The sequence below is a fragment of the Phaenicophaeus curvirostris genome, chromosome 5 (genome assembly GCF_032191515.1).
Source record: "Phaenicophaeus curvirostris isolate KB17595 chromosome 5, BPBGC_Pcur_1.0, whole genome shotgun sequence".
Classification (NCBI taxonomy): domain Eukaryota; kingdom Metazoa; phylum Chordata; class Aves; order Cuculiformes; family Cuculidae; genus Phaenicophaeus; species Phaenicophaeus curvirostris.
This window is the reverse complement of record NC_091396.1, coordinates 9,255,476-9,273,309: the sequence shown is the minus strand read 5'-3', so window position 1 is coordinate 9,273,309 and position 17,834 is coordinate 9,255,476. Positions and strand designations below refer to the sequence as shown.

The 17,834-nt window shown below is 43.2% G+C and overlaps 1 protein-coding gene across 1 annotated transcript; it reads right to left on the bottom strand.

The window, feature by feature from the left end:
* TCP11L1 (t-complex 11 like 1) lies at positions 1–11,383 on the bottom strand. The gene is made up of 9 exons (XM_069857509.1): positions 11,218–11,383; positions 7,522–7,654; positions 4,397–4,517; positions 3,671–3,891; positions 2,470–2,606; positions 1,843–2,036; positions 1,307–1,488; positions 476–648; positions 1–265 (listed from the first exon to the last, which is right to left on the bottom strand). The coding sequence occupies exons 1-9, from the start codon at positions 11,369–11,371 to the stop codon at positions 30–32; spliced, it is 1,551 nt and encodes a 516-aa protein (XP_069713610.1). The 5' UTR covers positions 11,372–11,383; the 3' UTR covers positions 1–29.
* Between the last annotated feature and the right edge of the window lie 6,451 nt (positions 11,384–17,834).

Below are 17,834 nucleotides of genomic sequence, written 5' to 3'. Positions count from 1 at the left end.
ATACTGTAGTGGTAGCATTCAGACTGTTTTTATGATTCTTCTGACTTCCCTACAAGTTGGGATTCTTCCTCAGACAGTATTTTGCCAAGGATTGCATCATAGTAAGGGCTGAAGACCATTTTGTTGTAGTTGACAAGACGAGCGTACTTGACAGCAATGTCTTCCAGCTCTCTTTGGACAGGGCCTAATCCTCCAGGAACAGCAGGTAAGGATTTCTGGTGACTGGACGCAAGATAATTCTCCAGAAACTTTTGAATTCGAGAATCTGGAAAAATTAGACCAAGGGTTTTGGTTTGTTTTCAGAAGAGACAGTAAATTAGAAATAGTGTAATCTTGCGTAAAAGACAGAAAGCCTGATCAAGTATTTGAAACAGATTAAATGAGAAACCATGCATGATGCCACCAGAAGTTTTACAAGTTTTACAAAGACAGACAAGCAGTCACTTGAGAACAGAGCATTTTTGTCAAGGTTTACCTATTAGCTTGCATATGGCATTGTCCGGATTGGCTGCTGCTTGGATTTGTCCTTTGAGTACAGCTTCTCTCTCGGCTGAGAATGGTGTAAACCCGTGCTGGGAAAGGCAGCTGTTAACTTCAGCACACACCGTTTCACCAACAGTAGCCAAAGATTCCTTCAGGTTAAAGGAACTGGAAAACACAGAGCAGAGCATTACTTAGCTGTATTAACTATTCACTTTTTTCCCACCTTTTAAAAATAAATTATCCAATTACAGCTGCCTTATTTATCCAATGTAATGGAAGAGGCATAATCCAGATAAAGCCAGAACTATAAAGAATAACACATTTTATATACATAAAATATAAAGTTGACATATAAAGCAGGGAGGTGGGAGAGCAATTAAAGCTTTCCAGCCTGAGCAACCCATACAAACAAGAGCTGACTTCCTGCCTCCACAGACGAATGTAAAAAATAGTTCTCAGCCCATAATGTGCACAGCAATCATTCTAAACCTGCAAGGAGCTTACAGTACCACACTTGAATTCTTGAAGGAACCTGGCCCAGACTGTGAGCATGGGTAGCTGCTCCCACTCTCAGCCAGGCTCCATGAAAAACATACTCTGAAAAAAGGAGCACGTATATATCAGGAAATATAACAACAGAGCAAGAAAAGATAGTTTTGAGTAAGCTGAATAAAAACTGTCAGCTTGGGCTCATAAAAAGCCCTCATCACTTCCTCTATGTATTCCGTGGCCCACAGCCAGACAGAAACTTAAACTGATTATTTGCTAGGGTGAAAACAGAGCTACACCTGCTTCTGTGTGACTGGCATTATTCAGTACTCACGGGAGATGAATTCCTGTCAGCAGCACCTTCGTAATGGTTTTGATTTTCTCAGCAACTCCAGGTATATCAACAAGTGCTGAGCCTGCTGCACTGAAAGTGACCAGAAGGACTGTCCCAATCACAACGAGTTGCTCCAGCTCCAGCTGTATTTCCTGAAAGCGGGTCTGGTCCATTAGCACCGTCTACAAAGAATGAGGAAGCCAGCACAGAATAAAGTCAGAACGCTGGGCTGTGAAGTGATATTGTGATGCCTACATAGTCACAACAATAAGACAAAGACACAGATAAGAGCAACACATGCTCAGCAGGTGAGTAACAAGAACAAAATGAAAAGAATTAACTCCTCCTTTCCAACCAAGTTTCAACACTGAAAAGGCAGTACCTGATTGAGAGTTCTTGTAGCTCTTCCAGTAAAAGACAAATGTTTTAGTATTATACTTGTTGCAAGGCTACAAATCCAAACAGCTTCTTCTGTTACATCCCAGAAATAGAAAAGTAGAACAAGCACATAAATCATCTTTCTGTTAAATACGTACTTCTGGAAAAGGCCTGTTTACGTGATCCCACTTTAGGAGCTTCAGGTAGGCCAAATTTTGTACAGCAGTGAAGCACAGGCCGGAAGCTCCACCGGTGGCACCATCACTGCAGTAGGGAGGCAACATTTTACTTTGCATCTTTGCCAGATCATCCGCTGCTTCTTGCAGCCACGTTGTGACAAAGTCTAAAGAGTCTGGAAAAACAGAAAAAAAAAAAAATCGTATTGAGAAAATTCCTTTTCAAAGTCAAGTTTTCCACCAATAACTTCCAAATAATCCCATTAGTTACTCATATCCATGATACTGGTTACTGACATGCATTTCATTTATTGCATTAATCAGACTATCTAAAAGAAAATAAAAAACACAGAGCTACAGGAAACTGGAGATGAGATGATTCTAGTGAACTATGCCCTACATTGGACTGAAATGAAACTCCAGCATACAAAGTGCAGAGCTGTTGTTCCAACAGATTTTTTCAAACCACAGTTTTGGGGCACAAGCTGTTGTTTACCATATGAATTCTAGAACTTATAAAAAAATCTTACTTATTTTCATGTTCTACAAGCAAAAACATGCAGTTCACTGGGTGGTCAGAGGGGAAGAAAGAAAGGAACAAAGTCATACTTGGCTGTTTCTCAAGAAACTCCTGAAACTTCTTTCTTTCATATTCAGCAGACTGCTGCATTAATTTTGGCCTAATACTACTGACAGCGAAGTTTGCCATATCCATTTTCATCAGGTCTAATACAGAGAAAATTGCTCTAAACAAACAAACAGAAACAGTCATTCAAGGCTGCAGCTGTTGAAGAGGTACCATTTACAAGATTTATTACAGATTGCTTAAGGAAAGAGCAAAAAAATGCATGGGAAACATTAACAGGATGCTTAATTATTTAAGACCATGAGTCAGCGAGAAAGCTTGAGCAAACACGTACATGCATGCATGTGCCTCTTCCAAATAGGAAATAAAACTTGCTCTCCTGTAAAAAAGCCTCTGTGGAATTAACTTTACTAGCTCCACAGACTTTTATGTCCCAGGATGTGCAATATCGTGTGTGGAATACATAAAAAGACATCTGGATTTCCAAGCTTGCATACGATCTCTGCTGGCAGCCAGTAAAGCCACTCTCAGTGGGAAGTGAATAATCAGACCCAAAGGGGAAATAAAGAACCTAACCAAAGGAAAACACCTGAATTTCAAAGCAACCGATTTCCTGCTGGCAATATTTCTGCCAAGTCAATCCTGAACTCTTGGAAGCTTATCAAATTAAGAAACAACAATGTTAATGAAATTACTTCTACCTATTGCGAACCTGAACTGTTTAACTGAGAGCTTGGTGACACAGCAGAAGCCTCTGTGCTCCCAGATGTGGCACATGCACTCCCTTTGGAACTGAAAGAATTTATACAGGGAGTGGGATGGGGTAAAGAGAGCTTAAACTGGGGGGAAAAGGAAGAACTGGTTGGAGAACAATGATACTTTTCTCCTATGTTCCTGCTTGCTTTTTCCCCCTTCTGCTTAAAGTCTGATACAAACTGACCATTTGCCTGCTATAATCAGGCTTACAGGCATTTGGCATTTAAGAAAATGTCCTTCAGTGACATGCAGGAGCCAGACAAATACTCCAGTTCACCAGAACAAAGAGAGTTCTTGTTAAAGACTTCCAGAGCATCCCTCCCCTTCACACCCACAACCATATCCCTTTCCCTATTGCTCTTTTTTTCCACAAAGTTTTGCAGGTTGCCCTGCCGGAAACACATCCCCACACACATCTAAAATTATTTAAGGGACTCACAACAGGACTAATAAACAGCATTTCAGTACCTGAACAGAGGAACTATTTCATGAATATCTTTCAGTTTCTTAATTTCTTCATCTCGAGCTGGAGCACAAAGGGTCCCCATCATCCCAATAATGAATTCAACCAACTTATAAATGTCAAGGGCCCCATTCTCTGCCTCCTGTTTTATCAAATCGAGATCAAGAACTTCTGTAATCTGACTTCTCAGTCTAGTGTGACCAGGCAATAGGAAAGACAGGAGATTCTGCAATGGAAAGTTTTTAACAGTGCATTAGTTCTACTTATCAAAGACTATGAGGATCAAAACAGTTATTAAGCCCTTTTTTATTTAAACTAATTGCTCTTTACAAATGGAATCTCTTTACCGACTATTCACCAACTCCAAGTGTTTCACCTCATTCTGTGTGATACTGAAGTTACTAAGTGGTAAACACAGATCGTACTTGGTTTTGTCAGCCCAGTATTAGGGTATCTCAATGATTTCATAGCTGATACCAGAGTCATAACATGAAGGAAGTTTGGAATTATGAAACTAGTAATACTTTTATTTATCTTACATAGTTTTGCATTTGTTTTAACATTCAAATTTCTCCTCTAGGGTCAACTTGTATGTTCACAGACAATGATATAGTAACAAAAAAGATCAAAAGAGTCCTTTATGGAAAGCCAAACCTCAGCCACTTTTTCCCCATTCATATCAATGCATCTACATAAATTCAGTAAGCTACCTGGATATCACATCATCTTACCTCTTTAATTTCTCCCAATAGTTTAATTGCATGGTCATATGTCGGTGGATCTTCCTTTAACTGAGCTTCCAGACAATCCCAGAAAGCTTTATGCACAATATCTCTTACTTTTTTTTCTAAGCTGTGGGTAAATATGACCAGTTAAAAACAATGATACTTGTCTCTGTACCACCTTACATAGATAATCTGAAGCACCTGCAGAGCAGCATGTAGTAATACGAATATAATGTAATAATGAATATATGATGATTAACAGAGAACAGAAAAGCAAGAAAAACTGGACACAGGATTTGGAATGGCTTATGTCCTAATAAAAGGTTGCACACAAGCAAAGGCAGCTACCAATTAAAGTCCTTGAAACTATCTGTCATCTGCTACCTCTAAAGAAAACAACTGGAAGAAAAAGAAATCACAAAACTTACAGCTTGTCTTCAAAAGACCAGTGTTCATGTTCCTTTCAAAAGCCTCACTAAGGAAATGGAATTCTACTAAGTAAAATTCATCAAGCAAACCGAACCAAAATGAACTTTTCTGCCACAAAAGCTTCTGCACTTCAACACATAAACACTGCAACTACTCTGACATAAAGGCCCAGTTCCGTTTGGGTAAAAAAAATGAATGAATTCCACTGCTTCAGTACCAGTTCCTAATCAAAACATGGAAAGTTACTACTCTTCAGCAGGCTGGCTCCTGTTCATACTTAACTTCAACAGTGAAGAAGTAAAACGCTCATGCGTATACAGGTGCACACAAAGTGCTCACAACAAACACCAGATGCCCAAGGCTCTGGCTCCATGTGCAGCTGAGGTTCAGGCAGCACCCAGAGGCACCTATGCCCTGTAGCCCTCTAAGCTGGCCAATATGTGTTCTACTGACAATTCACACAACTGCAAATACAGTCCCAACTGCTTTCTGCTCCAGCCACATGCACCTTCAAGCTGCAGGGGCCTCTAAGCCGTGCACACACAAAAAAACTCATTTAATCCAAGGAAGATTCCAGAGTTCCTCTTCAAGCAAAATGTGAAGGACTGCTCTTTCTTTTCTAGGTAGAAAATAACTGTACACAAAACCCTCACAAAAGCCAAATGAAGGGATCTTGTACTGAAGCAGGCCTGGCCCATCACAAAGCCCAGCACTCCTGATCAGGGTGAGCTCAGCAATACATCTGTTTGTGGTCAGGTGAAGAGAGGGTAACCAGCCACTCTGGTGAACAACTGCAGCTACTGCTCAGTCAGAAAGCAAAAGCATCCAACTTTCCAAAGCGCACAGTGGGTCTCCAGCTCTTTCCCTTTGTTTTTCTGTTGTTTTGGGTTTTTTTAACAGGGGAGTGGGAAAAGAAGAAAGGATGGAAAATAGAAAACATGCTAAAACCCTTCTTCCCTGAAAAATGCTGAGATTAATTTTATGGCACTGAGGCATCCTAGAAAAGTTATCCACTATCACAGCCCATTTACACGTGAGAAATCCATGTGAAGAAACACAAAGCTGAAGTGCACACAGAACAGAAAAGCACTGTCTTAACTGTGGGACTTTAGATGAAGCACTTACTCTCAGCCATCAACTACCAAGCAGAAAACACTCAATGGAAGTTCCCCTATGAGATGCTGGGACAAAGAAGACGATAATGTAGAACGGAGAGAATGAGCTTTGCTAGTCTCAGGCGTGCTTTCAAAGCGCTTGCTTCTGAGGCAGCATTTGTGCAGGCTAGAGACAGGTCCCAGCTCATGGGGCCACACACGAATTGCACACAAACTGTTGCAAGTAACGCAACAAAGAAGGACTGGACCACCCTGCCTGGGTCTAACAGACAAGGCAGACACTGAGAAATGGTGCCAAGAAAACGGATCAAATCATTACTTGAGCTCTAAACTATGAGAGTCTCGATGGGCTTAAATGTCTGTCCTCGGCCTTTAAGGGGACCACCATTCCTACCAACTCAGCAGCTGAGACAAGTGAACAAAGTATAGCAGAGACCCTCATCCACTCAATCCTTAGCCAAAAGCAGTTCTTCCTGGGATCACAAGGCTTAGTGTATTTAACAGCATGAGAATATGTACATTGGTTATTATTATTTAGCAGTCCACAGCCATTAATGAAATACCACTGGTATAATGCGCTGCTGTCAGAGCTGGAAAGATGGGAATAGTCTAAATGCAAAGAGAAGATGAGGCTGTTCCCATTACTGCCTCTTCAGTCATGGACAATTCTCGTTCCAAGCAACATCCTACATCCTCTCATTAGTATCACTAATGGGAGTCATCTCCTTGTTTGGGTGGAGATGGGCATCAGAACTCTTGCCTCAGTCTGATCACTTTCTATAGAGGACAACCAGTGCCAGCCTTCTAAGAGCCACCTGTAGCATATTCTCCTCCAGCAGTTGTGAAGGTAATATGCTCTGGGGTCTCTTTCTCAAACAGACACCTACAGACAACGCTCTGGTTCCAATGTGGACCAAGTTTCTTGCATGAAATTTGTGCTCACTTTCACAGATTAACCCACAAAACACACTGTCAGTCACATTTCTCAGTGTGTAAAAGAAAAAGATGAAGCATTTGTCGCTAGGACTAGGTCAACCACACTGGCCAATGTGTGACCACAGACATCAAGGCCTCTTGTGTTCTTCCTCTTCTCTCTCAGCATAGACAGAATTACTGTAGGTCAGTAGGAAAGATATGAAACTTAAAGGAGCAAGGACTAAGCTAATAAAACATAGGAATCTTTTTCCCAAAAATCTGTGGAGAAACGGACATTAAGCTCAGAAAAATTCACAGAGTTACATCTTATTCCCTCAGGCAGTGAAAACTTCAGAGATGCTAAGAGCACTACCTGCATCTGCAGCTAGACTTGGGTATTCAGAAGGGTCTCAGGGCCCTGGGACAAGGGGACACGGACAGAAGCCATACCACACATGTCCAGCTATTCTAAGAGGTTAAGCTTTCATACACACGTTTCTTGGGAAGCAGAACTGCATACTTACCTTCTTCTTCTTCTTCTGGTCTTTCCTATCTCCTGCCAGGCGCTGCCAGACATGATACTAGCCAGAGCACTTCTCTGATCCACTACAGCTGTTCTGCAGTCTTACAAAGGCAAATTTAATTTATGTATCTATTTCATAACAGTCTTACCTGTGTTCTGGTAATTCATGTGGTTTTATCTGGAAGTCTCCATTAACAACAATTTCGTGTGCTAATGCCATGTTGGCCACTCCCTTGGCTGTTTCCATGAGCTCCTCTACTGACACAAGCCGAGAAGGACTGGCTGCAACATAAATTAAGACAGTTATCTATAAAAGTTGGCGGAAAAAAAGTCTGCTGACACTTTTGCACCCTTTCCACCTTCTTGACAGTACAGAGGGCCAAAAGGATCATCTGAGGATTCTTCTTTTCTTTCCTTCCTTTCCCAGCTGATGGATGACACAGACTTGGAGTATTACACAGAATAAAGGAGTGAACTACAGTCAATATTCTGGGCTCAGTATGGCAACTGCTTCCAAGTTCCATCAAGCTCACGTAAAAAACAAAACAAAAAAAAACTCCACACCCAAACCCCCACCTCTTTAGGATTGTTCAGTAGCATCCCACAGCCCAGAAGGCCAACTGTATCCTGGATTGCATAAAAAGAAGTGTGGCCAGCAGGTCAAGGGAGGCGATTCTTCCCCTCTGCTCTGCTCTCCTGAGACCTCACCTGCACTACTGTGTCCAGTTGTGGAATCCCCAACATAAGAAGGTATGGAACTGTTGGAATGGGTCCAGAGGAGGCTGCAAAGATGATCAGGGGCTGGAGCACCTTTTCTATGAGGACAAGCCGAGAGAGTTGGGGGTCTCTGGGGAGACCTTACAGTGGCCTTCCAGTACCTGAGAGGGCCTACAAGAAAACTGGGGAGGGAATTTTTAGAAGGGTATGTAGAGAAAGAACTAGGGGGAATGGCTTTAAATTGGAAGGGGAAAGATTTAGATTAGATATTAGGAAGAAATTTGTTACCGTGAGGGTGGTGAGACACTGGCACAGGTTGCCCAGAGAAGCTGTGTATGTCCCGTCCCTGGAAGTGTTCAAGGACAGGTTGGATGGAGCCCTGAGCGGCCTGGTCTAATGGTCCCATGGTGGAGGGGTTGAAACTCTATGACCTTTAAGGCTCCTTCCAATCCAAACCATTCCATGACTCTAATGATCTTTCTCCATGCAGTAGGAAGAAATCATTAAAACCACTAGCATTTTGACAACACAATTTTCCCAATTATTGTGTAGATGTTGCCATTTCAATTTTCTATTTTTCAAGGAAGTGACTTCATCTCTAAAGCAGTCGGCAAACAAACCACCATTAACATTAAGCAATAACACACTAGTAGTTAATTATTCTCACTTCATCCAGTGCAACTCGCACTTCTCCAAACTCTCTTTTTTTTTTTTCCCCCTTAGAGGCCATCATCCAAGCAACAAAGGATGTCAAGACCTAGTCCCAGCACCAATGCCTACAACTTCATCCTGAGCATTTGGGACTGACAAGTATGGGCAAGCAGCTTCAAATTGGGCCCTGGGGCATAAAAGCAAGTAGGAAGAAGCACCAAACCTGAAAAAACAGACCAGTTTTCATTAGGCAGGAAACAGAGGTAGAGACTGTAGAAATTCAGAAGTAGAAAAGGGACAGAGATGGTTTCAGAAAATTTAATTTGCTTCCTGAATGCAATTATGGCTCATAATTGTTCTGGATGATGCAACGTCCTCCTGGGACATGACTAGCGTTGCTGTAGTGCAGAAAGTGTCACAGCCCTAAAAACAAGCTAAGATAAAGGCAGAGAAGGTGCCAGGGGTATAGACCATGCTGGTTAGGAAAGCAAACCCATCCCCACTGAAGCCAACTGAAACCTGTTGCCACTGATTTTCTGAAGTAAAGATTCTACCTAGCTGTGCTAGCATCAGCACAAGCAGTACGTGTGGGTGCCCTGCAACACCTTGCCGAAAGTTCTTCCCTGGTCCAGATATTTAAGAAAAGGAGAAGACTAGAGCATTAGTGTCTTCAAGTGAGGCAGAAAATAGCAAAGTTCATCTCACTCCTCCAGAAAACATCTAGTAGGATGGGAGGGAGGGGAAAAGCCACAATAGAATTGTCCTAATGGATCGATTCCTCTCTGTAGTTCATTCACTTCAATTACAGTCCAGGCATGGGAGCAACATATTGATTCCCAAAATAAAAGAAACCAGCCAGGGATCTTCATAGGCTGGTTTCACGGAAATGAGTTTTAGACAAACTATTACGTCTGCCTCGTTTGACATTCCAGTTTGATTGGACTTAAGCTAGTAGCAGAGAAAAGGTCCTTGAAAAGTAACTCTCCATTACTTGTCTGCCATTCAAGGCCATTCCAAGTATATGCAGTATGGTCCCAATGTGATAATTTTTCATCAATATCTTCCTCTTTTTGTGCAGCTCTCTTAAAGCCTTATTTCCTTCTGCTTGGAGCCTAATCTTGCACAGCGACTCTGGGACACAGCGAAGATTGATATTCTGAGAGAACTAGAAAAGTTCACAGCTGAATGAGAGTGTTCTTGTCTAACTGCCAAATGACTTCCCTCTAGCAGTGGATGCACTAAAAGCTAAGACTCTTTCATTTACCAAAGAATGCCCTTAAATCATGTTACTTCATTCTCATATTACATCTCCTCCCTTACAAGAGACAACAACCTCTTTGTGGTACAACAAAGTGCAAGACTCTGCTACATGTTCTACTTTCATGTGTTCACAGCCTCTCACGATACATACTCTGCATTTCCTACCAGGCAATCAGCAAGGCATAAGAACATAAACTCCCTCAGCACATCTCCTCTGTGTAACATGACACTAAACACAACACTAAGTCTCGAGTAATAATGGACACTATTAAAAAATAAAAGGAACGCAACAAATAAAATGTCACATGCCAAGACACTCTCTACAGGCGTTTGAACTAGTTATGTGAGCAATTCTGATTCTTTGGATTGAATCCCTGAGACCAGAAAACTTCCCCTTGGTTTTAGAATCATAGATTCATAGATTCATAGAATAGTTTGGATTGGAAGGGACCTTAAAAATCATCTAGTTAACAAACCCCCTGCCATGCGCAGGGACACCCCACTACATCATGGCCCATCCAACCTGTCCTCGAACACCTCCAGGGATGGGGCATCCACAGCTTCCCTGGGCAACTCGTTCCAGTGCCTCACCACTCTCAGGGTGAAGAAATTCTTCCTTATATCAAGCTTAAATCTGCCCCTCTCCAGTTTTATCTAGAGGTTTGCCAGAAATAGTTGGTACCCATATCACATCCATCTTTTCATGTCAAAAGCAGAATAACAAAAAAAAATTATACCCTAGGAATAAACTTAAAATATGCAGTCCTGCCTGACAGTAGAAGTAGGATTAAATATACAATTTTCCAGCTGCATTTGGAGGGGGTGACGGGACACTACTTTGTTGATAACAGCCTTCCTTGGCCTGCGGTCAAAACAAAGGCTGTAACAATCCAGAAGGTTCAGCTGATAATGCAAATAGCAGCAACAGTTTAGCTAGAATATACTGGAGCAGCGCTTATCCTTTCCATGAGCGCAGCAATGCCGAGGTATCTAAGATATGTGGCTCAGAGGAACACAGTTACTGTATACAACTAAGTGCTAAAACAAAATAAGGAGAGAGGTACTACAAACAGTTTCAAAGCAAATGATAACAACTCACACAATATTTAATTGAAAAACAGTCAAATTTGTACAGAATGCTACAAAACACTGTAACTGCCTCCACCAAAAACATCATAGAAATTACTTTTTATTTTTTATAAAGCAGTTTTGCTTACACGTCAGTGTATCATCACTGTGTGACCCTGGAGCACTCTGCCGTATCCTCTTTGCGATAGACTGATCCGAATTGTCCAAGCTCTCCTCTTGACCATCCTCCAGACCACTCAACTTTTCTTCACTTGAAGGTGGCTTGTCAGGATTCTGAGCCATTTTCAGATGGTTCTTTCCAGAAAAAGAAAAAAAAAAACCAAAAAGAGATGAATTAAGGGAATGAATGAGCATTTTCTGACATGGATGAATGGGAAAACATCACCAGGAGTTCTCCCAATTAAGAAAAATATAAGATTAAAAGGAATCTTATGAGAAATGATATGATATGACATCATTCCCATAATGGTATGGGACCTGGACTCAGTGACTCACTTCCCATGCTTTCAACACAGCTACCTCTTACTTAATGTGCTTTCCTAGTAAGTTCCTAAAACTCTGAAACTGTTCCCTCACCATAATGCATACAGATGAGAAAGAAAAATATATGATTTTCACTCCTAGCACTGCTTATGAGAAAGCAGTGAAAAACACCTTCAGAACAGAATTACAAACACATTTTACAAAAAGATTATGCCAAATGAGACATTTTCCCACTATATAACGATAAACCTTCCTGAACATAACGTACTCCCAAACTATGATCTGCCCCAACTGCTCAGAACTTAAAACTTTTCACTCTGAGCCATCTAGTGCATTAAGAAGCAGGAAAAGGAGTAGAGATAGATTAATATAAAATCTGACTCACATATTTTCATTCCACGCTAGTCATGATTTATGCATAACATACCAGGATTATTTTTTTTTAAACATCATTAAGACTGTAAAGAACATTGTTACAGGGACTTCAAATATTAGTTTATTAAATGTTAGCTATTAAATAATATTTATATTACACCACAGATACCTGCAGCTTACCCAAAACTACATAGACAAAATGACTATTAGAAAGGCATGTCTGGCCGTTCATTATCTTACCTTATTTCATGTTCAGATTTCCCTCTGAAGAACACATCTCCTCACTGAAGACTCTTTCTCATATAGGAAGCTACTGTTCAGACTCCAATTTTACAAAAAAAGCAAGCTCCTGGAAAAACAACTTTCTCTTTTCCCTAGTATCCCAGCATCTTCACTTCCAAATTTCAGAAGAAACACACTCTCCAACCTCCAGAGGCTCCTCACAGCTACCAAGAAAAAAATACTAGCACTCCCAAAGACTGAAGAGGATGCAGCACAAGCAAGTGTAGAAATATAAAATGCAGCACTGAGGTTTTTTATTTTCATACAACAGCTGTAACAGGTAACCCTGCTCCATCAGCGCTTAAAGGGATTGTGCCATTGCGGTCCTACTGGACAGCTGGAAGACTCAGTGCATCTAAGAAATGGTTTTTTCTGACAGCAATGGCTCAGGATCGCTATCTTACTAAATGGACGAGATACACAACGACATGCAACACTTGTCCACAGCCCCATGTGATTTCTATTTTAGACAAGAAAATAAAACATAGAAAGCATGGGATAGATTACGTAGGAAAACTACGACATCAGTACAGGTATCGTTACACCCATAAGTTAGTTCCCACCTCTGGCTGGAACAGTGTGACTGATGCCCCTGCTCCAAACTCCCAACCATCTCCCCCTTCACACACACAGACAATTCCAGCTGGGACAAGGAAATGGCAGCCTGTGCAGAGCTGCAGTCCTATTGCTACCTTTCAAGCTAAGGCAGAGAGAGCCTCCAGCTAGGTGTAACACGGGGCATCCAAATCAGCATTCAAGTGGGAAACCACTGCTGGGAAACCACATGCTCAAGGAGAAGTGGATCTCCAGTCTAGCAAACAAGAGGTCCATTACTGCAAACACTCAAGCAGCAAGAGGAGGAGGAGCTCTGCTAAAAAGCAGTTAACAGAGAAGATCATAGCAACAGTAGTAATAAAAAACACAAGATAGAACTGATTACACAGAGAAGGGACATGCATTGTTGAAACGGGCTAGAACAAAAGCATTGTCATAGAATCACAGAACTATTCGGGCTGGAAGGGACCTTCAAGATCATCCAGTTCCAGCCCTCCTGCCACAGGCAGGGACACCTCCCACCAGACCAGGCTGCCCAAAGCCCCATCCAACCGGGCCTGAACACCTCCAGGGATGGGGCAGCCACAGCTTCCCTGGGCAACCCGTTCCATTATCATAAAGGCTTCCACGTTCATTCAACCAGACTAAACAGTTGCTCTTCTTACCCGTTCCCTTTCACAAAGCATCTTCCTGAAGTCAAAATCTGAAGCACACAGATGACTCAACTAAGGCCCACTTAGGTCTTTAATATACGCGATGCTTCACAGTGCCTTGCAATCTCTCACTGTGCTTTACTGTCACTAGCCTTAGAAAAGCAGAGAAATATTATAACGTACCCTACTTACAGAGAGGAAGCTGAGGCGTCATTTGGACTCACAGATGATAAATGACAGGTTCAAGATAATAATCAGTCTCATGATTACTCTATCCACCTTTGCCCACCAGGCCAGCATTCTTACCACACAGATTACATCTGAAAGTATCGCTTTCCATAAAACGGTAGGTTGAGCTACAGTTTCAAAGCAAATAATTTCATTTAAATACCGTATGATTTTTTAAAAGCCCTATTTCAGTTGTGGAAAGTAAGTACAAGAAATCCTGGGCCATTTGACCAAATGGCTGTTCAGCAGGTGAGGTAAACAGGCACATTTGCTAGTTTAGTTTGCAATAGTCTACTCTTTTCTGCTGGATTACTGCTATTATTTACCAGAATACATCTAGAACAAATCCTCTTTCCACTGCATAAATAAGCCTGACAATACCTTTTCCAAAAGAGTAATCATCACCTTTCCCTAAAAATGAAACAATTCTGACCTTAAATAAAACAAAGTCTACTTCTTGGCACTTTCCTCCAATTTATTTTTAATAAAAACAGAAGTGGAAGAGAAAACCAAACAAATTAAAACTTAAATATTTTCCACCTGCTCTTTTCATCAAAGGTCCTCCAATCATCTGCTGCACGCCAGCATCACCCAAACTTCACTGTGCTCTTGTGGGGCTCAAAGCAGATCATAGAATCATTGAATAGTTTGGGTTGGAAGCGACCTTAAAGATCAGCTAGTTCCAATCCCCCTGCCATGGGGCAGCAACACCTCCCACTGGATCAGGGTGACCAAAGCCCCATCCAGCCTGTCCTTGAACACCTCCAGGGATGGGGCAGCCACAATTTCCCTGGGCAACCTGTGCCAGAGCCTCACCGCTCTCATAGCGAAGAAATTCTTCCTTATATCAAGCCTAAATCTGCCCTTCTCCATATTATACCCCTTCCCCCTTGCCCTATCACAAGCCTTTACGAACAGTCCCACAGAGATCGAAGCAGTTCCTCCCAACCTTAAGATGCTCCCTAGGAGATGAGACTCCACAACTCCCCTTTCCGACAGGCCAAACGCACGAGCCCTGAAGGCCACCTTTCTTCAAGCTCCTTTCCAACGCTCCACGCCCTCCCCGCTCTTCATCTCCCACATCACATCTCCTCATAATCCATAAAAGGCAGAGCTTGCCCAGGGACCTGTGGCTGCCCCATCCCTGGAGGCGCTCAGGGCCAGGGTGGATGGGGCTTGGAGCACCCTGATCCAGCCAAAGGCGCCTCTGCCCGCAGCAGGGGGGTGGGAATGGATGATCTTGAGGTCCCTTCCAATCCAAACCGCTCTCCCACTCGACGCAGCCGCTCCTCCATCCTTACTCCAGATGAGAAGGGATGCTCCCCGCACCCTGTTCCGCGCCAGGCCCCGACAGTCCGTTCCCACACCGAGCACGGTGACAAAAACCACACCCCCCCCACCCCGTACTTTAAAAGCGGGTTTGGGGAGCCTCACGGCGCACCGGGGGGTGCGCGGATGTCACTCATCAAAGGGCCACAGGGAAATAAAAAAAAACCAAACGGCGAGCGCAGCCTCCCCCTGCCCCCCCCTCCCCGCTTACCGGCACCCGCAGCCGCCGCCGCGCAGCCGGCCCGGCCCGCAGGGGCGGAGCGAGGCGCCCAGGCCGGGCTCTGCGGGGATGGGCGCCGCCCGGGGGTGAGGGAGGGCCCTGCCCAACAGCCCCCGCCCCGCGCGCCCGCGTTTGGCCCCGTCCCCGCGAAATTACCTGCTGGGAGTGTTTTCGAGACAGCTAAGAAACAGCAGTTTGAAGCGCATAAGTGGTTAGGCCTGCGCGGTTACTCGTTTTCTGTGTCTGTTATCGCCTCGGGGGAGGCAGGCAGCAGGGCTGGGATTAAAGCACTACAGGTGCCGATCCACTGGACTGTAAAGCAAGATAACCGGCTGGAATCCAAGTGCATCAAACAGGCTAATGCTATGGAACAGTCTGTAGTCACTGCACACGCGCTGGCATAAGCCCATAATGCATCCAGGTTTTAAAGAAAAAGCAGGTTAAAATTGCTTGCTTGCTTGCTTTCATCATCTTACCTTCACTATATTCCACATTTACCTTTTTAAAATGGTTTAAGCTGTTTGCTGGAGTGCACGTGTGACTTGCTTCTAGGCTAGGTAGCAGGCTGTTGCACTTTTATGCTATTACACACCATTATAGAACCAGAGGGAAGCACAACGGTGCTTAGAACAGTTTTCATAGAATCACCAGCTGTGCACACCTGAGGATAAGCACTGCCAGAAAAAAAAGATGGGCAGGTGGACCAAGGTGACTCTATCCCCCATTTAAATCTCCACAAGACATAGGAGGGAAAGGCCGTGATGCCTTCTGAGCAAAAGTGGCAAGACTCTCTTCCAAGTTTTGTAGCAGCTGGTGTTTTTTCCTAAATCTCGCTGCTATTGAAAAACACATGTTAAGTTTACTTTAATTCTTTCTTTCTGAGCAACTGTTTGTGAAGAGAGAACAAATAAGTGAGCTTTAAAAACACAAAGCCTGAAATTTAAACTAACCTTTCATTTATTATAATTTCATAGAATATGAAATTATAGGTTGGAAAGGTTGGATCATCGAGTCCAACCATTCCTATCAATCACTAAACCATGTCCCTCAGCACCTCATCCACCCGTCCCTTAAACACCTCCAGGGAAGGTGACTCAACCACCTCCCTGGGCAGCCTGTTCCAGTGCCCAATGTGACCCTTTCCATGAAAGTTTTTTTCCTAATGTCCAGCCTAAACCTCCCCTGGTGGAGCTTGAGGCCATTCCCTCTTGTCCTGTCCCCTGTCACTTGGGAGAAGAGACAGCACCCTCCCCTCCATGACCTCCTTTCAGGTAGTTGTAGAGAGCAATGAGGTCCATATTTCCGTATTTCCTTAGGAGTGGGCAAAGAAAACCCTGGTATTAACAAAGCCATCACAAAGTAGAACACGTTGCTGTGTGGATGACACTGCCAAATAACTTCCCTCAAACAGTTTTTTTCTGAAGTGTTCATCTCTGAATGTATTCTTACAGGAAACTACATTCATGGAGTTGTTGCAGTAATTCTAACAGCACACAATTTTGGAAATTGCAAATAGTATTGAATACTATTGCACTAAATCCACCCAGGTAGCAGGGAATGAAGCCAAGGCTTAAGCCAAAGCTTGTTGTAACTGTCCCACCTGAAGGGGGCTACAAGAAAGCTGGCGAGGGACTTTTTATAAGGGCATGGAGTGATAGGACTGGAGGAATGGCTTTTAATTGGAGTGGGGGGAGATTTAGATTAGACATTAGGAAGAAATTCTCCATGTTGCAGGTGAAGAGACACTGGAACAGGGCACCCAGGGAAGCTGTGTTCAAGGCCAGGTTGCAGGCTTGCCTTAAGGAGGCTGGTCTGATGAGAAACCTGCCCATGGCTGGAGGTTCAAAACTGGATGATCTTTAAGGCCCCATCCAACCTAAACCATTCTGTGATTCTAAGTTTCCCTTAACAACACCTTCCACAGCTCACACTGTGGCCCTCACACCCTTCAGCCCGATCCTAGGTACTGTTAGAGGAGTGGGTTTGCACCCAAGCAGAGGAAAGGCCACACTGGCCCGGCCTCGTGCCCATCCACAAACACTCCCAACCCGCTCTCCTGCCTTGTTCTCCGCAGGCTGCTGCCCAGCGGCCTGAAAGCAAGCCTGGCACCCAAGCCAACCAGTGACTCACAGTGCAGAGATATCTGCAATTCAGAACTCCAGCAGGCGATGCCCACAGGCACGAGCTCATTTTCAAGATGGAAATGATCTCATCCTCTTAACAGTGAAGTCAGCCCAGACAGCAGGTAGAATCAGGAGTTAGAAAGGGAATACACTACTGCTGAATAGGCAACTAATGCAGTACCATAAATAACTTTGTTTCTGGTCATGTTTTATTAAGAAATGCCTCTTCACCCCACATTTTAAAGTGTGCGTTAAGCTAATTTTTATGAGAAAACACATTTACAACCAAAAGCATTCAGTTAAAACTAAGAACTAGAAAAAAAAAAAAGGCCAACACATCCCTCCACATACTATTAGTTTTCAAGAACTGATTATCTTTTAGAAGTCCTTTCTAACTGACTAGAATAAGCCTCTTATATGATTGTCTTCCATCCCCCATCAGAACACAGTAACACATTGTCCTACTGCATGCCAAGTCATCTAACTGAGAAAGTACT